This window comes from Aspergillus undulatus, assembly GCF_047715775.1.
Source record: "Aspergillus undulatus strain CBS 261.88 unplaced genomic scaffold BDV17scaffold_24, whole genome shotgun sequence".
NCBI lineage: Eukaryota > Fungi > Ascomycota > Eurotiomycetes > Eurotiales > Aspergillaceae > Aspergillus > Aspergillus undulatus.
In genome coordinates this window covers 125,588-149,942 of record NW_027396628.1, presented here as the reverse complement: position 1 = coordinate 149,942, position 24,355 = coordinate 125,588, and the positions used below count along the sequence as shown (strand labels likewise).

Genomic DNA, 24,355 nt, shown 5'->3' with positions numbered 1-24,355 from the left:
GGCGAGCGTCTGGCTAAAAGCGCACAATCTTCGATCACAATACGCCCAACAGATTCACTGATCATCAAAAGCAAGGTACAACGCAGTTTGGATCGAATGGTTCGAAATACGCCTCTTAAATATTTATAATGGAGATAGAAAGAAACCATCTCTAGAACGCCAGTTGTACAAGAGACAAACGCGTTTTTCGCTTTTTGGAAATCTACTATCCCCCTTCCCCCTTTCCCATCCTCATACTATCGTAAGCGGTCCGAAAGAAACAGGAACCAATTTGTCTCTAATCCTATCTACCTCTTCCTCCCGCCAGCCCTCGAAACCTTCGGAAACTCCACCGGGAGCTTCAATCTCGCAACACGCATAGTCGCAGCCTCGGCCTTCCCACCAGTAACACCAAACTTCTCGAACTCCGATTCTCTCGGTTTATCAACCTTACATCCCAACTCACGGAAATACTGCACGATATCGGCGTTATCGATCTGCAGGTCGTCGCGCAGGTCAGACGGGTTCGTAGCGATTTCGTTAGCCGTGTTGCCCCCGTTTGGCGTGGGCACGCCGTCCTTGACGGGTTGAGGGGGGATGTGCAGCGATAGTGCGCAGATTGTGGTGTGCAGCAGGGTGATGTCGTTCTTGGTGATTGTTGAGCCGTTGGGGGCGTGTTTGCGGCGGATTGCGTCGATGAGGGGGTCTGGGAGGGTGGATTGTGATGAGTTGTCGGAGTCGGATGTGGCTGATTTTGAGCCGCCGGAGAGGATACGACGGAGGTCGTCTCGTCCTGGGAGCTTCTTAGCGCCGCGTCCTGGTTTCCCGCCGCGGAGAGTCCTCGCGAATTCGAGGAGAACAAGCATGAACCGCAGGATCTGGAGATGTGTTGTGTTTCCGCTCTCGACGATATCGTCAATTCTGCTAGAAACATACCGCGACGTAGTCGCAACCGTAAGTCCCGCAGAAATAGTATCCTGCCATTCTTTGATGGGCAGCTGGCGGAGTGTAGCCTTGCCGTTGGGGATGAGCGTTTCGAGTGGGTACACGTCGGACGGGTGCTTTGCGTCGAGGTTTGCGGGGGGCAGGGGCTTCGCGGCTTGGACTTCGGCTTGCACAGCGGCGGATTTGGCAGCGATGTCGAGGGCAGATTCGGTGGGCATGCTGTCGAGCAGGGCGGACTCGGCGGCTGTTGCAACGCCCTCGGGAGCATTGGAGAGTTGGGCGTTTTCAGCCATGGATTGCGTGGCTTTGCGTGATTTTTTGGTGCCAAAGGTGTATGTCAGGTCTGTCTTTTGTTCGCGCATGGTTCGCTGGGAAACAGATCATCGTTAGCATAAATCGCTCACCTGGTATGACATACCAAAATAAAAGGACTAACCATCTCCTCATCCTCACTCTCCTCTTCCTCCTCCTCGTCCTTCTCGGCCTTCCTCCTGATAGCCCCGCGCAGGGTAACCCGCCGCGCCTCAACAAACTCCCAAGTCTTACTGACAGGATCCACAACAGCAACGTAATGTTTCAGCTGGGAATCCGCATCATCATTCGCCTCGCGCCCAACAAATTCCAGCTTTGGGTGGTCCGACGACTGCAGCAGTAACTCCGTCGACGCAATCCCGTCGTTGCCGGCGGAGTGGGAAGAGTTCGTTTGGCTGCGCGATTTCAGGTACGGTGTTAGGCGGACTTTTGGTTGCGAGGTTACGCCGGGGGTATTGGCTATTGCATTTGTCAGTTAGGATTTTCTTTATTCTTTTCTAGATTGACATTGGCTTGATTGGACTGCATACCCAGTACAGGAGCAAGCTCGCTGTCGTCGTGGACGAGACTGGCCGATAATGGAGGCAGACTTTGCAGGTCCAGCGCTGGCTTCTTGGTAGGGCGTTCATGGCGGTCTGAGGCGCGCTTGCGCTTCTTTTCGGCCCTGTCGTGTGCCATTTTGAAATGTTATTCCTGGTAATCGGGATATTCAAGAAGCGTTGAGCGCGAATGCTGCTGCAGCAGAAAAAAGGTTGGAGGAAAAAAGGTTGGGCGGTCAGAGCTAAGGCGGAGAAGGCTGGAGCACAGAAGATGGAATCACACATAGCTCAATTAAGTTACAAGTTCAGGTCCTATTTGATGAGATTGAGGCTACAAGCAGATTCATGTCTACAATTGATTTACAAGATCAAGAGTGCGTTTGAAAACTCTTGTTTCATAATTCGATGAGTAAACTCTCGGAGACCTCTCCACGACTCCCGACCTTAGGTGCATCAACCGAAGCCAATGTCTAAAATCCGAAGCTGAAAAATTGACCAGTCCCCATGTCAAACTCGAAAGAAGCAAGTGGCATGCGAAAAGACAGTACAGGAAGACCGAAGACCATCCGTCACTCCCACTAACTCCTCCCAACCCCCACCAAGCACATTGACCCCTCCGAGGCTAAGAGCCGCAAGCAACCCCACCATCTAGTCATAGAACAATCGAAGACGTTGATGAATCCGAGGAGATTGGATGGAATCTCGTATCCTTTTCGGTAGAGATCGGGAAGGAAGTTCCAGCTGAACGGCGGATTCCGCATTCGAGTAGTAATAGGTATATGGGAGCATTTGTTCTCGACCAGATGGGTCCTCATTGAGAAGGCGAACCACGAAAGATCATCATCGTGACGTCGTCATTTGTCGTGTTTAGCGTTCAACACCGAGCTTAACATGAGAAGCTGAGATGGATTGGGCGAGTAGTTTATTTGCTGTATCGTAGTTAGAATCGATTGAGACTGGTTACCAGAGCTGCTGTGTTATTGAACTAACCTTCTAGCTCTCATCTTTCTTCTCTTACGCTTGAGACGGCGAACGCGCTTCTTTCTCCACTTGGCTCTCATCTTCGTAGAGTGACTGGAGGGGAGGTCAGCCACAGTCCATTGGCATGTTCATTGTCGTTTGAGGCAGATGGGAGGGCTTATACTCACACTTCTTCGAGGATGAAAGATGGTTGGAAGAAGGATGGATGCGGGAGCGGAGGAGCTACTTAAGGTTGTGTGCGTCAGAAACCCTAGTCATGTGACAGATCATGTGCGGGCCGCTGTCTGTTTACCGAGCCCAATATCAACGCTTGAACATGACATCAAATATCTACAAAATAGTGGATCTGAAATATAGTTTTTCTTCTTCATTATTCGACAGATATCGATAAGATATCGCCTATCTCTTGTATGTATCTTTTGTGGATATGTACTTTGAGCCCTAGCCCTACAGTATCAGAGAGCTCGTTCGACTTTCACTATCTAGTACGCATAACGGAACTTTGTCGCAAGGTCTCCCAAGGCCTCATCATCTTCCTCGAGATGACTGGTATCGCCGCTCGCCAAGATTCGGTCCTTCTTTTGGTTATGGTGCCACAATGCCGCGAAGTAGATCATGCAGCAGACGCATGAAAATGCAATAAAAGAGACACCAATGCTGAAGCCGGTTCTGTAGAAGTTCACCTTGTCCTTAGCAAGGAAGGAATAGGTTGCGATAATACCGCCAACTGCAATCCATGTCAATGGGGCTATACTTGCAACATGATGCGAGGGTTAACTTACTGTTGCCGAATCCCACTTGCCAGGCGGTTCCGATACTGCGCCGACGGTGACCACCTAAGTTCATTGCGAACCAGCAGACGACGACGGGCATTGCACTGTAAACTCCGCCCGTAACCAAGAATAGAGCTCCATATTGAACATCGCGGTTGTTGTGCACGTTCAGGAGAATTCCCAACCCAGCCATACAAGCACACATGGGGACCATAGTGAAGGCGAAGCGGTGTTGGAGCTTGTCAGACAGATAAGCAATGAACATGGAGAAACCAAATGCAGCCGCCCATGGTGGAATGGAGTAGAGCTGCGTTTCGATTTCTTGAGGACTGATTAGCAAGGTGGTCAGCGAAATGCGAAGGCTCGGGAAATACTCACGCCCATAGCCATATGACTGAATAATGGTTGGCGCAAAGTAAGCATAACCATAAGCTGTGACAATCTGTCCAAAGTACATCAAGCCGCCAATAAAGACCTTGTCTGGATGTAAAGTTAGCACGGAGGAGGATTTTGGGTGGCCACTAATGCAACTTACAGTCTTTAAAGACTTCCAAAACATCGCGCCAGCCCATACTGGCATCACTCCCAGCTGATCCGGTATCCTTGGCCAACTTGGCTCGCATGTACTCCCGCTCTTCATCAGTGAGCCACTTCACCTCTTCAGGGAAGTCCGGGAGGAAAAAGAACAGGATAATGGCGACAACGGCAGTGAGCAGCCCTTCAATGATGAAGACCCATCGCCATCCCGCAAGGTTTCGAATGCCGTCCATCTTTCCGAGACCAGCAGCAAGCACACCACCAAAAGCACCGGCCAAAGTAGTGGAGCTGAAGAAGAAACTGAAGCGCTTTTGGGCTTCGCTGCGTTTGTACCACATTCCTAGAAGATAGAAACCTGCAAATCGTTAGCATGTTGATCAAGCTGAATGGCAAGGTGAAGACACTCACATCCAGGAAACATGCCCGTCTCACCCATACCTGTATTGGATTAGTTAGCCGCAAGTTTTCTAGTTCGTAATCATACTGCCTACCCAAGAACCAACGGGTAGTCATCAGTCCACCCCAGTTCGTGACCAAGCCCTGGCAAATCATGACGACACCGAAGAAGAACATGCAACCAGACACTACAAACCGTCAGCGACACAAGAACACGCATATAGAGAACAATGGCACCTACACCAAACATGAGGCCGCAGCTTCTTCAGCAGAATGTTTGACGGAATCTCGAAGATGATGTAAGGAACGAAGAAGATCGTCAATGCCGTGTTGTACTTTGTTGAATTCTCGATACCCAGGTCTCTCTCCATGCCCAGGACTGACGCATTACTGATGTTTACTCTGTAACACGGGGGGGATATTTAGTTCCAGCTCGGCGCCTTTGCGACATCAAGGAGTGAGAGCTCGTACCGGTCCAGGAAGGCAAGCAGGTACATGATGCACAAGCATGGAACGACATGCCAGTCGACCTTGGCCATGAGCTTGCGCTCCGTCGTCGCGACGAGCGGAGGGAGGTCATCGGACACCTGCGGCTGCGGTTGCTCCTGCTCCTCCTCGCCTTTCTCGAGCGCGGAGTTGTAGTTGGTTTTGAAGTTGGTCTCATAGTTGGCCTTGAACTCGGAGCTGAACTCGGGGTTGATGTTGGTATTGTAGTCGGGGGGCCGACTGTAGTTTTGGTTCTCTTCTGTTTCGCGATCTATACAATTAGCACCTCGGTGTGCTAGAATAAATCAGTAGAACACGCACCCGTGACTCCCATCGTGTATGCGATGCGACTGAAGTTCGCGCAACCGGGAGTAAATAAATAGGAAGCAATTGGCGCAATGACTCAGAGGCAGGAAGCTACTCCGTATTTAATGGAAAAAATAATCCGGTGCAATGACACAAAGCACGGGGAAGAGTTGGAGAACTCCTAGCCGGTGTCGGTGTTAGGCCGAGCTCGGAGAAGCTAAGCACTTCGCGACTTCACCGGAGCAAGGAGAAGGAGCCCTAGCGACTGCAAACTACTCAGAGCCGGAGGTGCTGGTGGTGCCAAATGTACCACGGCGCGGGTGAAGGGGATGAAGAGGAGAGGGAGGAGGGGAAGAAGCATTCTTTAAGAATAAATAAGCACCGGGACAAATGCCAAAATGCCCGGCGCCATGGCTGCTTGGGCAGCGTGGCGAGCGTGCATCGTCAACGATCCAACCCAAGGGCTGAATCAAGTCTCTAGAACAAGGATGATCTTCCCAGCACTAGCGACATCGGGATCAGCGAGTCATCCTTGTTGGATTTTAGATTGCTTACCCTTGTCGGCTTGTGCTCTGTACTCTTCTGTACACCCGGCGAAGGTAGCGCAAGCAAGCATATGGGCGTCCTCGAAGTCCAACAAAGACTGGAACCCCCAAGAATTGGCAAAGCTTCCCCTCGCTCGTGTCCACAGTCCGCTGGCAAGGTAACCCACCGAGGACCCTGAGTGCGGACGAACCCTCGGCTGTTCGGCTTCCCCGCTAGATCTCTCAGTTATTATGTAACAAAGATCTGGACAACCTTACTATGTACAAGGCTAACCATTCACAACCGAGTCATTACTATATGGCTATTATAGCTATTGTAATCCTCTCAAATATGCAGTCAACGTAGCACGAGCTCTATTCGCTTTCTATTCGCTATCGTTATCGTCAGCTCCACCTTGGTATTACATTTGTTGCCCTGCTAGTCAACACAATTGAGATAGTAGATGGTATCACGGTCATATTCCCTGAAAGAGCCTGTCTATAATCGGAGTCTTCTCATGCATTCGGTGCATCATCCGATTTATCTTCCACGGCCCTTCCCCACGCCTTCTCTAGGTCGTCATCGTCGGCTTTCGCAACAGCTGATGTACCTTCGGCAAACCGGCCCTGAACAGGCACGTCGCCCTGACCAACAATCACCGGGGAGGACGATGCGGATTGTGGTACTATCGCTGTTCCTGTAGAAGAGTTTATCCCGGAGCCAGCTCCGAGGAGTTCGGAATCAAAGTTCGAACTGTATACCACCGCCGCAAATGCCTCCAGCTCTCGGACACCTTGATCCATCGCCTTCACGTATAAATTGGGGGGCGACGTTCCGTTTCCAATTACGTGCGCTTGTCGAGCAAGCACAGCGAGGACATTGGCCAGTTTCGCCTTCAGCTCAGTATCCTCCCTAAATGGAACTACCGTGGCGACGGATGTAAAGGATTGGGGCGCTGTCACGGGCCCGGCGATTTTGAACGTGTCGACCTTGCATTGCTGTATCAGTGTCTCAAAGCATTCGTTGTTCAGAAGCATTTGAACGCGGGTGAACGTTGGAGAGTCAATCAGATCAGCCGTCTCGTCAAGCAGGTGTCGCAGCGATGCTGCTGTTTGGGGTGTCGAGAGCTCTGTGACTCCTAGGACGCCGGATTCCTCTAATAGGTGGTCCTCCTGTTCTCTGGGAGGAAGCAGGTAAGACAGCCACTTCTTATGCCTTAGTCGTAGTCAGTAGATAATTCAGTGTGCTAGGGTTCCAGAAAACTTAGACAAACATACTTCCTGTCTTCCTCGGTATCACCTTCAATCTTCTTCCGGACCTGAAGGGTCAACTCCGATAGCTTGTCGAGCGAGATGTCATCTTTAGGATTCGAAGGCCCGAATACCTCCACCACCGCAGCTTGGACCTCCTCCAGCAATTGCTTCCAGCCACGGTGGAGCAGCCACCAGCTAAAGGCGAGATACCGCCGGTTGGTCTCGAAGTTATCTCCCAGCGTCTGAGTGAGATCATCGTCGTGATCCTCTAATCTGATCGTTGAGGAGTCCGCAGGTGTAGCGAGGGATATCACGCTCGAAAGGTAGTTGCGACGGCCGAGGAGGTTGAGTTGGACGCGCGTAAAGATCGTCAACAGGGATAGTGTGTAGATGAGGGTGATTGCACGAGTAATTGCTGGTACAGTCAGCCCGCGACGACAATAGAAAGAAGAGCAGCAGAGGACATACAGAGGATCTTGACCTCATTCCAAAGCTGAGTCCTACTCCGCTTCGGCTGAGACGACGCATCTTCCTCGACGGTCGACTCCCCGAGCTGGCTAGTCCGCAGGAAAGATTCACTTGAGAAGCTCTTCCGATCATCTTCTGGTAAACTGGGTGCTACGGAGCTCATATCTGAGCCCGTAGCTGTCCCCTCTCCAGTATTGAGACGAGCTAGCCGCTCTGCGCGCTTCTTCTGTAACTCCTTGGTCAATTCCTCCACCGGGAGAGCCTCTAAGATGTCTTCTGCTGCGGTCGGCAATAGCGCTAACACGGTATATGTACAATCGGTCTGGTTCTGTTCGAATCGTCGCCGTAAGCTGCGTGGTGAGCGAAACGTCAGCTTGCATCACGGAGCACGCGAGTAGGTAGGGTAGGTGACTCGCGAAAAGGTAACAAAAGCAAACAGTAGCGCACTCACTTTTCCCGAGCAATACGGTCACTACTCATGCGTTCTCGAGCTTCCGAGATCTTTCCTATGACATATTGTCCTGCGAGATAGCCCACTCCGATAACGCCTGTACCGATCGCGAGGGTCTTGCGATTGCGCCTGAACCAGCGCCTCGTAGCACTGATCATGGTGAAGCGGACGTGTTGAATTTAGCTTCAGGCAGTAATTAGCCCAATGCAGCTCATCATATACAACCAGGGAGGCAAGTGAGTGAAATAATCCAAGAGATCAGGAGATGGAGCAGCACAGAGGGAGACAAGTCACTGATGGCGATCGCAACACTGAACCGAGAATGACGGCCGGAGAATGGTCAGTTCCAGCTGCGGCCTCGGCTAAACTGATTGCCTTATGATCGATAAGGAAACGTGAGCGACCGTCAACGACCAAGCTCAAGCTCGTAGACGAGGACTCGACTATGACATTATTATTGATGAGACCTGTCTCATAGTCACATGCTGATCAGGATTTACCACGGCGTTTCTCCAGTAGAATATCTAATTTATACTCGAATCCTCCGAGTCCTAGTCCTTGTCTGCTGTACCTCATATTCCTCCGGTCACGGGGCTCAAGGTAACGGTTTCATAACAATATTACGGTGGGACTAATACCTGACATAGCATAGCGTAGCCAAACTGTACAGGGCGCGGCCCAAATGATAGCGGGTAGTGGCGGGGCAGTCGCGTCACAGCGATACGTATCCGTAATCTGCCCAGAATCCAGACTTTGGTTCTCCCCGGATGAGGATTCCTGTCCTTGTCCCCTTCTTCGATCGAAACAGGCTCCTTCACGGCTCAAACACCATGCCTCCTCCATATTTGAACACCCTCATATGAACCTCTTCACTTACAAATAGATAAATTACTCTCTATCGCCTTCAACATCGGCTACGCCACTAGCTTCTCAAAGGTTCTCCAACAAAGGACCTCGAGCGGGCTTATCTTCCCCCACGTAGCGGGACAGCTCTCCGACCCAGCTCGTCATAGCTGGGTCGTCACCGAAACCACACCACCACGCTGCGGCTTGTTTATAGAGACGCAGACAGTCAAGCTGTGATACACAGTTGATCGTCACTCCCGCCTTATAGTTCATCTACTCGGATCACTCCTCCCGCTCCATTCGCCCGCATACTCCATCATGGAGCCCCGCAAAACCCTTCCGGAATACTTCCTAGAGATCTTCGCAGACACGACCACCGTCAGAGACGTATTAAAAGGTCCGCATCGATCTTTATTTATTTTGCCTCCAAAATCTGACGGACAGGCTTTAGGCGTTCTAAACCTAATCTTCTTCCACCGCTACTTCCCCTCCATCCGCCCAACCACCTTCGACGTCCTCGACTTCACCCTCCCCGCCATAAACGACGTAGACCTCGAAACCCTCATCGACTCGCGCATCAGCTCCCTAGTCCTCCAACACTCTTCGTCAGTTTCAGGCGGCGGTTCTGGGTTTGGTGGCGGGGCTGGAAGCGGCGGCGTACGCGGGCGTATCGCAGTCGAGTTCTACGAGAAGAAGCGCAGGCGCTCAGGGACTTGGTTTTCGGGGCTAGCTGGGAAGGGCGAGGAGGAGGTTTGTTGGGAGGTTTGGAATTTGGATGTTACGGTTGCGACTCCAAGGACTGAATCTGGTGCGTTTTCTGAGATGTTCCAACCCGTTCATTCTATATCCAGAGCTAACCAGATACTTTCATCTACAATCAGAACGCGCAAAAGTCCGGAAAGCAATGGAGAACATGCTACAGAAGGCTGCGCTCAAGATCCTCACCGTAGTCAACCGCGATAAAGATCATATCCCACCCATCACAACGACCGATTCGAATCCGTTTCCGTATCGCATTATCTTGAATCCGCGGGCGGATGGCTGGCAGAACCGGTTTGGCCTTTATTGACTCAATGAATCAATTGTTTAGAATCTACCTGTGTTACTCAACTTATCAGGGCATGGGCATTCGCTGGGCTACTGTACCCAGTCGTATTTACTTAATTATTAGCGATAGCAACGATACAATACGATAACTAGGTCTATACAAGTTGGAGCTGCCATCGAACAAGATCATAATACTATTGACGTGTATCTAAGATGTACGTACTGTTCCCTCCACGGAATGTTACAGCAACAAGTTGTAATAAGAATGTTTCGCATCGTTCAAGCATCAGGCAAGGAGAAAACTATCAACGAATTGCACGCAACAAAGACACAGTGTTCAAGGTAACCCAAAAGGATAAATGCATCAGATATACCTATCCCTCCGGTCCTATTGAACGAGACCAGCTCTCGCCAAATCCACCAACCAAACTAAACCATCGCAAGCACTTCTACAACACAAAGCAAAGGCCATGTCAAAAGAAAATCAAAGACAAGTCCATGTTCTGAAAATGCTTGCTGCCACGCAGCCAATCACCATGGCTTCCCACATCGGGACCAAGGTCCCGTCCGTCTACATCAAACAGCGAAGTCTCATAATCGTCTTCGTCGTCGTATTTTTTTTTCACCAATCGCGCATAGAATAGACCCGAGTTGCGGCTGGCCGAGCGACAGCCGCAAATCTCATGTTAACCGTCGGTCTATTTACTGCTCCTTAGTAGCGGCATCGGCCTGGGCCCGGAGGTTGGCAGAGGTGGAGCTGCCGGTGAAGTAACGGCCAACGAGGGGCTGGAGGAGAGAGTTGAAGACGACTTGGGCACCGCTAAAAGTAATCATGTTAGCCAGGGGTATGCTTCGTTGCATCCGCGGCAAAATAACTTACTTGGTCTGGGGCAGAGAGAGCCAGAGAACAAGAACGAACTTGAAGATGTAGTAGAAGGCTATTATAAATTGTTAGCGCGTATCGTGTAGATACCAATCTGTGCCAGAGAATACTTACGGAACCAGTAAGGAGCACTAACGGCGCTCTCAAGAACAGTGAAAAAAGCGTAAACAACCCAGTACTAATCATTCGCATATCAGATCAGTCTCAAGTCCTTTGCGATAAGGAATCACGTGTGGGGGAAATGCCGGGGCAAAAAGCCTCGGCGGTTGCAGGGGGTAAGGGAATCACGAGAACATACAGTCAACCACTATCACAGGATGAGTTAGTTTACCAAATTCTAGTCTGTATTATAGGCTACTAGGTAACTTACCTGAGTGTCATCGGCCTTGCCAGCTGTGAAGAGGGCATTGAGGGAGTAGTAGGTGGGGATGAGGAAACCAGCCAGATTAACGAGGAATTGGCCAGCTATGTTGAAGAAGACGAGGAAGGTGTAGATGCCACCGAGACCAAGGATGACGTAGACCTTGGGGACGGAGGTCTGGCGCTCGAGGTTGTTGAGGACAGGGTACTTGGAGAGCTACATAGTCGCTTCACGTTAGCTGTGTACGAAGAGGGGAGGCAATGAAGAACGAGTGCGACGATAAGCCAGCTGGTCGTCGGAGTGTGCGGTAGTGACCTCTGTCGACCAGTAGAACGAAACGAGATAGAGTATTGATGAAATAGCACTGTATGACGCTATTTGGGGGCGTCGTGGAGGCACCGCACACAACGAGGCCAACTCTCAAAACGCACAAACAACTTACCTCCTTGTCAAGCTGAGCAATGGAGTGCTGGGCACGGTCCTGGAAACTGGCCATTTTGTCTAGCTATGTTATATAGATGATGATGTTTTGGAATGTAAACTAGTTAAAGAGTTGGCGGAAGCGATGGAGATTGAGAAGAGGGTGAGGTGGAAGTTGTTATCTTGAAGTCGAGAGCGAAGTGTGAGAGTGACGAGCGGGCTTAACGAATGACGGTGTGCCTACCTCACGTGACCATGACGTCTTCCGAGCTGCAGGGCGGTCCCGGGCCCGGTCGTGTGTTCTCGAATCTCGATCGATCATGAACTCCGATGACGAATGATCTCAACGGCGGATGATCTTTACTAGGAGGATGATTTATCTCGTTCTCAAAAATTCACCATATCATTGTCAAACGTTGAAACGCATGGCCGAAAGACCCAACTCATGAACAGAACAAGTCTTAGAACAAGGACTCTGGATCTAATGTCGCCAATGCAGAGCAAAAGCTCATAGGCAAGAAGAGAAAAGCAGCTAGTAAATAGACATATTGGCAAAACCCTCCTTTTCCTCCTGAAAGAGAACAAAATATGACTACGCCGTCAGCCTGCATTGCTCATCTGCCGCCAGACACAAAACGCCGCCGCCACGGAAACCAGTGAAAATACATGAGGGGAAGAAAGCTAAGAATAAAGTAAAAACAGTGTAAGAAGCGTAAATGTGCAAGCCTCTGCGAGATATCTTTAGAACAAAGAGTATATGTATCAACAAGGGCCCGAGTGCTGCATTACTGATCTCCGCCCATGCCAGGCATGGCGCCCGCGGCGTTGAACGTGAGTTTCAGCTTAGGCTGTCCCGGCGTGGCAGTCGCACTGGGTGTTTCGGTTCCAGCGGCAGACACCGAATAGTCATTTGCTGCTGTGGACGAGTCATCGGAGATGGCAAACTGTGGGTAGGCCGCGGTTTCTTTGCTCAGCTCGGCTATGCATCGCGCCTGCACTTGTGTAAGTAAAGGTCAAATCATGGATATTGTAATAAGAGCGGCCTACCTCGATATCATTGGCATCTTGGAATAGAATACTACCGTCCTCGTTATACGTCCTGGCGTTGTTGCAGAGAAGAGCAATATCGCTGCGGAACTCTCGCAGGCTCTGGTATTCTTCGCGATTGATCTTCTTCTTGATCATATCCATGGCCATCGGGGTCTGGATGATCATGTAATAATCAGGGTACTGTGACTTGGGTGGCGGTTTCATGAAGGGTTCGATGATAGCACGCGTGACAGGTCCATCCTCGCTATCGGACTCTTCAGCGGGGAGCTCTTGTTCCATGTCCATCAAAGCTTGGTAGACGTTGTTGAGAATCTTCTGAATGATGGCTCGATCATCGACATTCAGTGTCTCAACCGGCTTGGCCTGTCTGCCTCTCTTACGTTTAGGCTGAGGAGTCTCCTCTGCTTGCTCCTCCGCTTTACGCTTAGGAGCAGGGCCTCTGCGACCACGCTTCTTCGGTTGAGGGGTTTCGGAGTTCTCACGCGATGGCTCAGGCGAGGATTCATCTCCCTTACGGCCACGCTTCTCCTTGTTTGACCGACGCTTCTCAACCCTTGCTTCTTTCCGAGCAATTGCCTCCTCGATAGTGTCGTCATCAGCATCAACCGCCATAAGCCATTGTTCTTCCGTAAGACCATCATCATAACGAGTGACCTTGCGCTCACGAGCACCGCGACCAGCCAACTCAATCTCAGCCGCTTCTTCCACGACCGGGTTCTCCTCAGTCATGTAAATTTCGGGAAGTTCAGCTTCACCCAACAGACGCGGCAGTTTGTGGCCAGGACCGTACTGACTTGTCTTCTGCCGTTCCCTGTCCATGGCCTGGAAGACCGCCAATTCCTCGTCCGACCGAGCCATTATGTCGTTCAAGTCATCATCGTCCATGTCATCCTCGTCACCGACTTGTTCTGTTCCGTCGGCAGTCTCGAGCAGAGTACGCAAAAGGGCATCTCGTTCCTCATTCGTGGACTTATTATCAAACTTTCCTGCTTGGATAACCTTGCCGTCCATGTCAAGCTTGAACTGCGCGCGCTCGAGAATCTTTTCTTCAACAGAGTTGGATGTAATAAGTCGCAAGATCCGAACTTCGTTCTTCTGACCGATACGGTGAGCGCGGTCTTGAGCTTGAAGATCCTGGTGAGGGTTCCAATCCGAATCGAAAATAATGACAGTATCGGCGGTCTGCAGGTTGAGACCAAGACCACCAGCACGAGTGGACAGCAAGAAACAGAAGTACTCTGAATCCGGTGCGTTGTAAAGCTTCAATAAGTCTGAACGGTCATCAGCTTTTGTAGAACCATCGAGACGCAGGTACTTTAACCCGCGAAGGCGAAGAAAGTCCTCCATAATGTTCATGATTTGAGTCATTTGGAAGAACATCAAAACACGATGGCCAGTCGCCTTGAATTTTGGAAGGATTCGATCCAGCAGTTCGAACTTTCCAGCGGTACGCCAAATCAGGTCGTTTGTGCCTCGTCCTGGGTTCATTTGATCCTCGACTTGCTCAAAAACGAAGGGATGGTTGCAGAGTTTTCTCAGCTGCATCAACATGTTACTGAGACCACGCATACCAACCTTGCCTCCCTTGCCATCGCTGACAACCATTTTGTTGTGCGTAGCAAGTTGCTTGTTGAGCTTGGCTTGCAAGGCGGAAAAACGACATTTGATGACCCTTTCTTGCTTGTCGGGTAGGTCCTTCTCGACATCCTTCTTCAGACGTCTGAGCAAGAATGGACGAAGGACCTTGTGCAGACGACGAATGACGAGCAGCTGTTCTTCTTCGCTGAGATCCATGCGATCTTGACCACCGGTGTTAGCAAACGGCGTGTTAAACCATTCGTCGAACGATTTGACTGATTTGAAGATGTTGGGCAAAACGAAGTTCAGCAGCGCCCACAGTTCAGGGAGGTTGTTTTGCAACGGAGTACCCGTCAAAATCAACCGGTAGCGGCTGGTATAGTACGTTGACAAAGTGCTGCTCAACTTGGACTGGGTGTTCTTCATACGGTGACCCTCGTCAACTATCATGTGCGTCCATTTGATCTTGCTGAGAATCGGTCGATCCTTGATGATGTATTCATAGGTCGTCAATAATACTTGGAAATTGCCCCAGCGGATGTTTTGCTGTTGTTGTTTCCGAGCATTAGGTGGTCCCTTGTAGACGATCCTTGAGACCGCCGGCGCCCACTTCTCGAACTCGAGATTCCAATTCGTCAGAGTACTAAGAGGAACGATGACCAAGAATGGGCCGTTATTTCTCTTTTTCTCAATAATATATGTAATCAAACTGATTGTTTGAATTGTCTTTCCAAGACCCATCTCGTCGGCCAAGATACCATTAAGGTTGTTGTTGTAGAGCGAAATCATCCATTGCAGACCTCTTATCTGGTACTCTTTCAGTGTACCGCCAACAAGAATGGTAGGTTGTTCGGTGATCTCTTCTCTGATACGATGGGCAACTGCATAGTAGTCGATCTTTCCTCGTCGGCCTTCGCCTTCCTCGTCACTTCCAGACGCAATCTCTTCATCTTCATCTTCCTCGGCCTCGAGGTCTTCGCCATAGCGCTCGGCCTGGTTACGTTGTTGTGCCCGAACAGACGCGGCGAGCTGCTTGAGGAAGCCATCGGTCTGGTTAAGTAGATGAGAGATACGCGAATCTTTGGCTTGTCCCAAAAGCTTCAGGTATGTCTCTTCATCGTTGGCCTTGAGCGCCTGGAGACGTTGCTTGGCAGTACGTTCAACACGCCTCTGCTCTTCACGTTCCATGTGCTGATGGTGTTGGATCATCATACGGCCAAGCTTGGTCGTGCGAGCACGTTGTTCTCCGGCAGCATTCCGAAGGTCGATTCCGTGCTGGCGGATCGCTTCAAGGTGACCCTCTTGCTTCTTCTTTTCTCTCGATTGGCGGGCATCACGTTGCTGCTTTTCGAGGTTTTCTGTAATGCGAGCTTCACGCAGGGTCTGCTTCTTCATACGCCGATGGGAAGCACGGTTGGCAGTCATGCCAAGGTTGTCATAGTGGAACATTTCATTTTGGATCTGTTTGCGAAATTGTCTCTGTTTGGGTAGTAGGTTGAGCATTTTGTACTCGATCAAGGCTTTCAGCTTCAGGGCGTCATCGCCTGTCGCGGCATCGCTTTGGCTTGAGTTCCACACGCCGATGTTGACGGGGAGCTCGGCAAGCTCTGCTTTCCGCGCATTGATGCGGTTGTAAAGCGCAATCTCCCGCTCCTCGCGCACCTGTTCCAGGTCAATGCCTGAGGGCATGATAGCTGGAATGCGCATGCGATGAGCGCGAGAAGCATGATCCGTAAAGCTGACAGTCTTAGGAAGTATATCGTATGGCGACTGAAATCCGTCGTAGAACTCTCTAGCATTTTGCATGTCGACGTTGGCGGCAGCCTGCTCTGGTTTGCCTTGCGAAACGCTCTCCAAAACATTCTCTGCTGCAGCAACATTATCCGAGGGCTTGGGAGTCGAGGCTTTCTTGGACGTGAAGAGCTGTTGCTGAATGTTCGGTGGCACTTGCAAGTTCTTCGATAACATCTTGAATGCCATTATTTGATTTCGAAGCGTCTGCAACTGCTCCGCAGAGAAGCTACCACTAGCAGCAGCGGCCGCCCCTTTCTGTGGTTGATTAGCAGTCGGCGTGGATCCCGCAACTTGAGCAGCTTTGTTGGCAGTGGCATTCGAGTTGGACCGGCCTAGATATGGGTTGATGGTGAGTTAGGTAAAGAGGAGAGAGTTGAGTTGAATGACAGCCTTACTATTGACACCGTTCGGCGCGGCAGACTCCTGGGTGGCAGAACCGTTCTGTTGCTGCTGGCGTTGCGCCTGGATCTGCTGCTGCTGAGCTAATTGTCGCTGCTTTTGGAAAGCTTGTTGTCGCTGGACGGCGGCGAGAAGATTGTGAGCCTTGAGGTATTCGGGGTCATCGTGACGGACGCCTTGTTCCTGCATCTGCTTGAATTTCTTATGGCATAATTAGACACGGGCGACATTACAAACGTAAGCAAAATTATTAAAAGCGAATTGAGATCAATTGAGTTCATGGGCGTTGTTAAGCGAGATGGACATGGTATGAACTGTGAGCACATAAAATGGACCAAGAACACCATACCTGAAGGACCTCCTGTACGTGCTGGGGAGTCAGATTCGCAGGCAAACCGGGGTTCGCGGGCGCCCCGTTAGGCGCAGTCTGAAGAGACGTCATGCTTGAGCGCGTTTATTGTCTATTCATACGGATGGACACGTCGGGGGGCCGGTATTAATGCGACAGCGACCAAGTGATGGAGCGAGAGAAACACGTGGAAAATGAAATTCGTAAGAATAATTGAGAGATCGCGAGGGAAAGGCGACAAAATGCGCAAATTCACGGAAGCTGGAGATCAGCGAGACTTTTTTGTCGATAAATGCGACAGGTAGCGACCTGGAACAGGTCCTTGGGGATGGGTTTCGTGATGTTTAGACTGGTCGGGGGGGACAGGGCGGTAGGCGATGAACAGTCGAATCGGCACGAAGGGAGGGAATGGGGAGGATAACGCGATATTGGGGTGGGGATAAAGACCCCAAGGTGAGGGTGGATGTTGGGAAAGGCGCGTGGGAAGCCTGTCTTGATGAGATGGCGATGGAGGGACGGGACTTTCGCGACTTTCCGTGCTGGTCGGCGGTGCTCACCCAGAGCCTGTTGCGAGGGAGGAGTTGGAAGAAGTTTGCCGTCCTAGCCGTCACGTGGGATGCCATGCTGACTCATCTGGTGGCCGCTTTGGGATTAGCCGGGAATAGCCGTCTCTTCCATTCACAAATGGCATCAACTCTTCAGGTTAACTACGGAGCAGTCTATGCAGTGACAATGAGCATCGATTCGCTTAAAAGGATTAACAATAATACATAATATCGAAATAACCCTGGACGCCGAAAAATACAGTTACCCGCCTTCTGAGGCTCGCCTGCGAGGTGAATGCGGAACAAAAATGGTCACAATCAACCAGTTGTACAAAGCCCATCCGTGTGTCCTTCATGTTTTCAAGACTCGCCAATATTGTCAAATTATGTTCTGATGATGGAGCTCATACTTGAGCTGCGCTTAGCATGGGGCGCTTCATCGGGGGAGGTGGTGCAGGTTTCTTTGCGCGTGAGGGTGGTGGTGGGGGAGGAGCCTTCTTGTGCGCGGAACCATTCAATGTGCTGGAGCTAGTCCTTCGAGATACTGAGCTCCCGAATGGCGATTGACGGGACTCCTGCCAGCTGTTGTCTGAGCGGTCGGATACACTTCCACTGTGGTACCCAGCATCCTCCGCGGGTTCTGGGACCACTCTGCTAATCGGGCGACTTTGGATGCTATTTCTCCTGGAAATGAAGTTCTCGCTGTTTGCTCGAGATGCCCATTGAGTGGCTACAGGGTGCTCGTGGACTTGTCGCAACTGCGCAGGACTCTCGAATGTCGGAGTGCGGTTCAAGACGGGTCGATGGGGGGAAGTATCTTGTGCGTACGCCTTTCTCACGGGAGCCTCGACGTAGCTGTGTGTAGCAGATCGGATCGCGGGGCGTGTCTCGGCACCATTGGTATGTTCTTCGTGTAGAGGTTCAAAATGGTCATGATATGAATGCGCAGTATTTGAGCGAGAGCGCGTCCCACGGTGGCCGTTGGAGGGTTGACTGACAGGTTGCCTATTCTATGTTAGTCTAAAATTCTGGTTTTACTTTGTCTGAACGAAACTCACTCGCTAGGCCACTCGTTCTTCAGCCGAAGAAGAACCTCTCTGCACTGCTCATGATAGTTCAATTGGGCATCCAGGAAGGCCTGTAAATCCATGACATTCTCAGGTTCGGAGTGCTTGATGTCCAGCATCCGACGATGCACATCGTCGTTGGCTTCTTCGTACTTGACCTTCTGAGTGCGTAGTTCCTCTTCCACGCGGAAATCCTCCCTCTTCGCTTTCTGCATCTTCGACAGAGACGTATCGTACGCTAGTCGTCGCTGGTCTAGTTTCTTGCGGGACGCCTATTGGGATTCGATCAGAAACAGACCCCGGACAAAACCATAAACATGTTCATACCTGATAATCTTTCAACTGGGTCAGGGATCGCTCCAGCGACTCCAGCCAGCTGGAGGTCGCCTGGGAGATGTACGACTCTTGGATGCGAGCAAGGCGTTCCTCGGCCCTCCCGAACACTAAGATCATCAAGTCAGATTCCCGCTCCACTTTTACCCGCACAAACATGACAGCTTACTTGTAAGGCAGCGTCCGTATTCATTGTTCGCATCATAATCCTCTCCATGAGTGATCATGCTAGCACCAAGATGAGCAACGGGCAATGTCTTCTCTTTGTCGTCGCCTTCGCTGCGCTTGGAGACGGATTTGACATAGGCGGTCATGGACTTGTGGATACGATCGATGCCTAGAATCACGCGGGAATAAGCACAGGCCAGACAAGCTGGATTTGGATAGCGACTTCGCTTCGCTTACCTTCGTGACGCACGATCATTTCCGTCTCCAGGGCCTTGAAGTCGTCAGAGACGTTAGTCTTGACTTCGCTGCCCATTCTCTCCCCGGCCCATTGTTTGAAGCGGTCGAATCTCTTGTTGACGTTCATTTTGGGCTATCGTAATGATGAAGCTGGTTAAACTGGACGATTTTGCGGCTACAGGCAAGAATAATAAAATTGCCCAGGGGTGAACGGGCTGCTCATATAACGCCGGATGCGGTTGTAAACGAACGGAGTATCAAGTCCAGTCAAAATGAATTGGCGAGGACCGATATTTCAAGTCAAAGAGAGACAGGGGATGCAAAGTGTCAGAGATGGTACTCAGTACCGGAAACTTGAAGGGTGTTGATAAAGACGCAGAGGGAAGGAGGAGAGAACGAGAGAAAGAGAGAGGCGAGTTTGCGACAGAGGGGGGATGTCTGATAATTAATGAATAGTCCCACCCCAGCTAAATGTAGGCTATCTCCATTTTTTTAAGGCTCATAGCGCCATAATATTACGTCGAGTGAAGCACTAATTCGATCGGGACGTCTTACTACGTAGCAGTATTACAATTGCGACCAGAAATGCCGCAAAGCGCTTGGGCAACGATTGAGGAATGACAGCCAGGAACAGCATGCCAATCGCAATCGTCCAGAAGCATCGCCGAAAACGCCACAGCGTCCCAGTTGCAGCATCAAACAGGGTAGGATTCTCTCATCCACGAACAGGGACGGAGGTTCTCGAGGCCCCCTGTCAGACCCCCATGTCCTTGGAGGGCGAACACCAAGAGGGCTGGACCATCCATGCCGAACGTTGGAACCTCCAAATTGACTCTGGCTGTCGTTGGCTGCGGGGCTCACAGCCATCAGACGGTTTAGCGTGTGTCTGAAACCTAGTGGATTGAAACATGCGACGGCTGGACAAATCGACCATCCTGTTCTCCCCTCACGGTATCACTCGCTGCTCAATTTTCGGCTCGCCCAGTGTCGAAAGCGACACGCGTTTCTGAACTTGTGGGCCAGCGGGTGGACCGCCTTCACAGTCCAGGCCGATGTTCAGGAGCCCAAGAGTCGAGCTCGTTTGCCACGAGCTATTTACAGCACAGTCCAAAGATCAATCCACAAATGCTATGAGCGGTGCGATGATCAGGTTGATGATCAACACCCACTGTGGAGGGAAGCGCTGCACGGATCTTCTTCGTGATGCGTCCCGAAACGTCACGGCGCAAATCAATATTGAAGATCCTCCTTCGACAGACTTCTGGAAGGATTTCGACATTCGACTTACCGTACTCTATAGGTAATTGACTATAATTATTGCGGTTCTCATTAGCTGCGAGATAAAAAGTGGCGACAAACCGTGTATCGCCATTACTCGGTATTTATGCGCTAATCTAGAACATGTTTCAACGATCATGGCGCTACACCTCATGCTCATTGATACGGGGAATGGCACAATACTAAGGAGTGATTAGGGATATCTGAATCCCCGTAGGAGTTAATTGAAGAATTTTGTCCATCATTAAAGTGGTCATCAACTCTTATCCTTCAAAACTTCGATATGGTCGCACGAAGTATATATTTCAACCAACCTCCTTCCTTCACAGAGATAAGTAATAGCACCTGTGGACGCCTGAACTCTGCACTGTGCCTTCCAGGGACAAAACATGAATTTCTTTCTGCTGTTCGCGTTCGCAAAGTAGGCAGGAAAATCATACACAGGATCCCAAGGTGTACAACTTCAACCGGGCTGACTTGCGCACTTAAACACCAACAAATGAGAACGCAGACTCCCCAGAAACCCCAGAATTAGGTGAATATGAATCAAACGTTAATCCCGGAGCCCCTGTCAGCGGAAATGAATCCAGACCCTGATCAGACGCAAGTTCAGCCTCCGCGGCTATCAAAACATCAAAGTCGTTCCACAGCAGAGCGCCTTGGACATCGACGCCAGCAAGCCCGAGTTCAGGGCCAGCATCCCAATTCGAATCCCCGACCAACCAAGCGTCCAAGTCAGTACATAACTGCTCGTCCCAGGGCTGAAACAGCATCTTATCAATGCCCTGATCTTCCCCCTCCAAATCCAGAGCCGAAGAATCACCCTCCACCAACACCTCCCCCATTCTCTCCTCAACCTCAGTATCACAACCCTGGGTATCCGTACCACCAGCACCAGCAACAAGACCCGCACCCTCCCTCAAAAGCCCCGCCACATAAACCCCCGGCGTAACACCCATCACCTTCTTAAACACCCTATGAAAATGACTAGGCGTCAGCCCGGCCTCGCCCGCCAGCCGATTCAGGGTAGTTTTCCTCCCCTGCCTCACATCACCCCTAACGGTGTGAACAGCCCGCTGCACAGCCAATACCTGCGGATTAATAACCGGCTTCAGCGTCTCCGGCTTGCAGCGCTTACAGGGCCGGAACCCCGCGCGCTCGGCCTGCGTCGGGGTATCGTAGAACTCGACGTTTGCGCGCCGGGCTAGCCGCGCGGCGCAAGAGGGGCGGCAGTAGATTTTTGTTGTGAGGACCGCGTAGACGAATTTGGCTCTTTGGTCGCGTGTTACGACGGAGTGCCACCGGAGGGCTGTGGATGTGCCGAGCGCATTTTTATCTGTATTCTGAGAGGAGGTGGGTGCGGAGAGGCGGGGGATAATCTGGGGTGTGGGTTTTGGATTTGCTTTCATGTTGGTGGCTTGCTGGGCAGAATGCATGGATTTGAGTGAGTTGAAATAGAGCTGTTCAAGATGTCTGGGTGTTTTCAGGGAGTTGACTGAATATTTATACAATCCATGAAGGGATTGCTCCGTCGTCATTTAGTTCGGAATAACGACGCTGATTGGTCATTTTGAAATCAATAATTTTCAACAACCATGAACAACCCCCATCATGAGAGTTTGTGCTTTGCTGCAAGAAATTATTGCGTTAGCGCGCTATATAGCCAGAATCATAATATCGGAAAAGGTCCATAATGAAGTCTGGCAGGTTAATAATCCACTAGCTGGGCTATATAAATGTTCTTCATAGAGCGGGCAGTAAGCAGATTGTGAGCATAAAGATCTGTAAGCCTCCGAAGAATGCCACTGGAAGAAGTTAGAGCGGACTCTGGATGACTTCAACAGCTAGATGCCCTGGCACAGTTCAAGGAGTGATCGGAAGACTTCCAAAAAAAAATTACTCGCAAACCAATACTAGACTAGACGGAATACCGAGACCAAGATGTATCAGAAATCAAATTCATCGGAGGGATGATCTGTCGGGATACTTGGAAAATCCAAGTCTTTTGTTGCAATTACAGCCATGCTCTCCATGGCTCACAGCTGAGAGTTGCGAGCGTAGTCCACCCAAGACATAAGAACTCAAGAACCCGTGAACCCAATGCTTTTAATCGTTAATGAAATTGTTTGTGGGCCACAACCTTGATTGCCTAAGGACGCGTCCGCAGTCGCCTAAGTACATATGTCTCATAGCAAAAAGCCTTTTCAACCCGTCACAAAGAAAAAAACTCCATAAGATATCACGTTTAATCCTTGGTCTTCTGGGTACCACGGAGCAGACCGGTTCTCCGGGCGGCAATAAGACCGGCTTTTTGACCGTGGGCGGCGTAGCGGGAGATGGTCGAAGCCTTACCAATGTGCTGGTGGTTACCACCACCGTGAGGCTGTAGAGAGAATTCACGTCAGAACTGTTTTTTATGCTCAAGTTATAGGATGCGGAAAATGGAAGCCTTACGTGATCAACGGGGTTCATGGCAACACCACGAGTCTTAGGCCAGCTGTTGCGCTTGACAGCGAACTTGTGCTTGGCACGAGAAGCCTCTGTAGAAGAATTATTAGCGTTTGTCTCCCCCTTCATCTTCCCGGTCTTATCGACTGCGGGTTTGTAATCCGGATAACGTACTCAAGAGAGGCTTGTCGGTACGACCACCACCAGCGACGATACCAACCATACCACGGGCGGTGTTCTTGATGACCTTCTTGGCACCAGAGGGGAGCTTGACACGGGTCTTGCCCTCGTCGGGGTTGTGGCCGATAACGGTAACGTAGTTGCCGGAGGTACGGCCAAGAGCACCACGGTCACCAGACTTCTCCTCAACGTTGGAGATGACGGTACCTTCGGGGACGGAGGCGAGGGGAAGGATGTTGCCGATGGTCAGAGCGGCGTTCTTTCCGGCGTAAATGAATTGACCGGTGTACATGCCCTCGTTGGCGATGAAGGTCTCGGTGATGTGCTTGAACTTGTAGGGGTGACGGAACTGGACCTTAGCGAGAGGAGCACCACGACCAGCATCGTGGATGATCTCCTTCACAACACCGCGGGTGTATCCATGGCGCTCGGCGTAGTCGAGGACACGGAACTGAGCAGGGGCCTTGTTGAGACGGGTGTGAGCCGCTGAAAGAGAAGTTTTATCAGCATTTTGATCCTCTTGCTATAGCGCACAGTCGTTCAGCGATAACGCGGTCGCACTCACTGAAAATAGAGCCACGGCCCTTCCTCTGGTTGCGGATCACACGACCCATGGCGACTTTCTATTGCGAACCTGGAGGTTAGTACTTGAAAGAAAGGTCGCCAGCGATGGTGGTGGGAAGTCGTCGTACCTCAAGAAGTTTGGCTTGACGGATTGTAACTTGAGAATTCAAGATCGAGAGGGCTTTGTGGGTTAGGGCCAGAGGTCGCTACAGGCCGGGCTAGCCGAGTCTGGTCTAGCGGCTTGGCACCAAACTTCCAGGTCGACCCGCTCCATTCCATCACTTTGCCCGAACAAACACCAAAGTCCGCAAGCATACCGTTGTCTGACGACCCATGGACGATGGAGCATGAAATATTCTCTGAAATCTGAATCGATTCGATACTTAATCCAATCCCTCTACCAAGTGTCGATAGCTGTCGCGTCTTGAAGTTTGCTTCTGGGGCAAACTCTGATTGCTCCACTATGTACTGGGTACAAAGGCATCGCGTTAAGGAGCAAGTCTCAATCAACCCTGGCACCCTGGCATAAACTCATCTATTGAGGTTTTATCGTGACACTTGCTGTTACTGATGCCTTCTGATTATGGCGGTGCTCTTATTACCTGAATACCATTGACTAACATGACTCGGCAGTGCATTGGCAATCGTTCATTGCTGACTTCGTGCCCATGGAATACTCCGTTCTCGTTCCCGAGGAGTAAAACATTCTGGTCCGTTCCTAGTATCAGAACACCCATGTCTCCCCGAAGGGAGCCTCGAGCAGCATTTCATGCGCTAGCTTTTGAGCATGAGAGTGACGAGTACCTTGTGCTGGTGCTCGACAACCGCACCATTCTCTCGTGCATCTTGAAAACGTC

General features: G+C 50.8%; 9 protein-coding genes across 9 annotated transcripts; 1 reads left to right on the top strand and 8 right to left on the bottom strand.

The window, feature by feature from the left end:
* Positions 1-58: 58 nt before the first annotated feature.
* Positions 59-1,930, bottom strand: BDV17DRAFT_263329 (DNA-directed RNA polymerase I subunit RPA49). Its single transcript, XM_073757893.1, has 3 exons — positions 1,767-1,930; positions 1,361-1,695; positions 59-1,292 (listed from the first exon to the last, which is right to left on the bottom strand). The coding sequence occupies exons 1-3, from the start codon at positions 1,912-1,914 to the stop codon at positions 288-290; spliced, it is 1,488 nt and encodes a 495-aa protein (XP_073615542.1). The 5' UTR covers positions 1,915-1,930; the 3' UTR covers positions 59-287.
* Positions 1,931-3,102: 1,172 nt separating this feature from the next.
* On the bottom strand, positions 3,103-5,758 carry BDV17DRAFT_263325 (putative MFS transporter). The gene is made up of 9 exons (XM_073757892.1): positions 5,270-5,758; positions 4,934-5,219; positions 4,704-4,864; positions 4,558-4,650; positions 4,475-4,504; positions 4,065-4,421; positions 3,908-4,009; positions 3,539-3,850; positions 3,103-3,483 (listed from the first exon to the last, which is right to left on the bottom strand). The coding sequence occupies exons 1-9, from the start codon at positions 5,280-5,282 to the stop codon at positions 3,239-3,241; spliced, it is 1,599 nt and encodes a 532-aa protein (XP_073615541.1). The 5' UTR covers positions 5,283-5,758; the 3' UTR covers positions 3,103-3,238.
* BDV17DRAFT_263319 (peroxisomal biogenesis factor 3) lies at positions 5,744-8,466 on the bottom strand. The gene is made up of 4 exons (XM_073757891.1): positions 7,952-8,466; positions 7,501-7,850; positions 7,057-7,447; positions 5,744-6,994 (listed from the first exon to the last, which is right to left on the bottom strand). The coding sequence occupies exons 1-4, from the start codon at positions 8,107-8,109 to the stop codon at positions 6,295-6,297; spliced, it is 1,599 nt and encodes a 532-aa protein (XP_073615540.1). The 5' UTR covers positions 8,110-8,466; the 3' UTR covers positions 5,744-6,294.
* A 238-nt stretch (positions 8,467-8,704) lies between these two features.
* BDV17DRAFT_263314 (autophagy-related protein 101) lies at positions 8,705-10,089 on the top strand. Its single transcript, XM_073757890.1, has 3 exons — positions 8,705-9,194; positions 9,249-9,605; positions 9,679-10,089. Exons 1-3 carry the CDS (start codon positions 9,116-9,118, stop codon positions 9,864-9,866), a joined length of 624 nt encoding a protein of 207 aa, XP_073615539.1. The 5' UTR covers positions 8,705-9,115; the 3' UTR covers positions 9,867-10,089.
* yop1 (putative membrane biogenesis protein (Yop1)) lies at positions 10,021-11,866 on the bottom strand. The gene is made up of 7 exons (XM_073757889.1): positions 11,753-11,866; positions 11,531-11,690; positions 11,098-11,304; positions 11,026-11,034; positions 10,842-10,905; positions 10,725-10,782; positions 10,021-10,664 (listed from the first exon to the last, which is right to left on the bottom strand). Exons 2-7 carry the CDS (start codon positions 11,582-11,584, stop codon positions 10,547-10,549), a joined length of 510 nt encoding a protein of 169 aa, XP_073615538.1. The 5' UTR covers positions 11,585-11,690; positions 11,753-11,866; the 3' UTR covers positions 10,021-10,546.
* A 17-nt stretch (positions 11,867-11,883) lies between these two features.
* Positions 11,884-17,215, bottom strand: BDV17DRAFT_263304 (putative RSC complex subunit (Sth1)). The gene is made up of 4 exons (XM_073757888.1): positions 16,679-17,215; positions 16,326-16,530; positions 12,556-16,262; positions 11,884-12,500 (listed from the first exon to the last, which is right to left on the bottom strand). The coding sequence occupies exons 1-4, from the start codon at positions 16,769-16,771 to the stop codon at positions 12,294-12,296; spliced, it is 4,212 nt and encodes a 1,403-aa protein (XP_073615537.1). The 5' UTR covers positions 16,772-17,215; the 3' UTR covers positions 11,884-12,293.
* Positions 17,216-17,627: 412 nt separating this feature from the next.
* BDV17DRAFT_281794 (BAR domain protein) lies at positions 17,628-19,155 on the bottom strand (the record flags this gene model as incomplete). The annotated part of the gene is made up of 5 exons (XM_073760091.1): positions 17,628-18,228; positions 18,282-18,562; positions 18,618-18,733; positions 18,793-18,960; positions 19,029-19,155. 5 exons carry the CDS (start codon positions 19,153-19,155, stop codon positions 17,628-17,630), a joined length of 1,293 nt encoding a protein of 430 aa, XP_073615536.1.
* A 1,636-nt stretch (positions 19,156-20,791) lies between these two features.
* Positions 20,792-21,715, bottom strand: mpt (putative DNA repair and transcription factor Ada; the record flags this gene model as incomplete). Its single annotated transcript, XM_073762116.1, has 1 exon — positions 20,792-21,715. One exon carries the CDS (start codon positions 21,713-21,715, stop codon positions 20,792-20,794), a length of 924 nt encoding a protein of 307 aa, XP_073615535.1.
* A 510-nt stretch (positions 21,716-22,225) lies between these two features.
* BDV17DRAFT_263299 (60S ribosomal protein uL2) lies at positions 22,226-23,620 on the bottom strand. Its single transcript, XM_073757887.1, has 4 exons — positions 23,500-23,620; positions 22,929-23,420; positions 22,761-22,846; positions 22,226-22,689 (listed from the first exon to the last, which is right to left on the bottom strand). Exons 1-4 carry the CDS (start codon positions 23,546-23,548, stop codon positions 22,552-22,554), a joined length of 765 nt encoding a protein of 254 aa, XP_073615534.1. The 5' UTR covers positions 23,549-23,620; the 3' UTR covers positions 22,226-22,551.
* Positions 23,621-24,355: the final 735 nt, after the last annotated feature.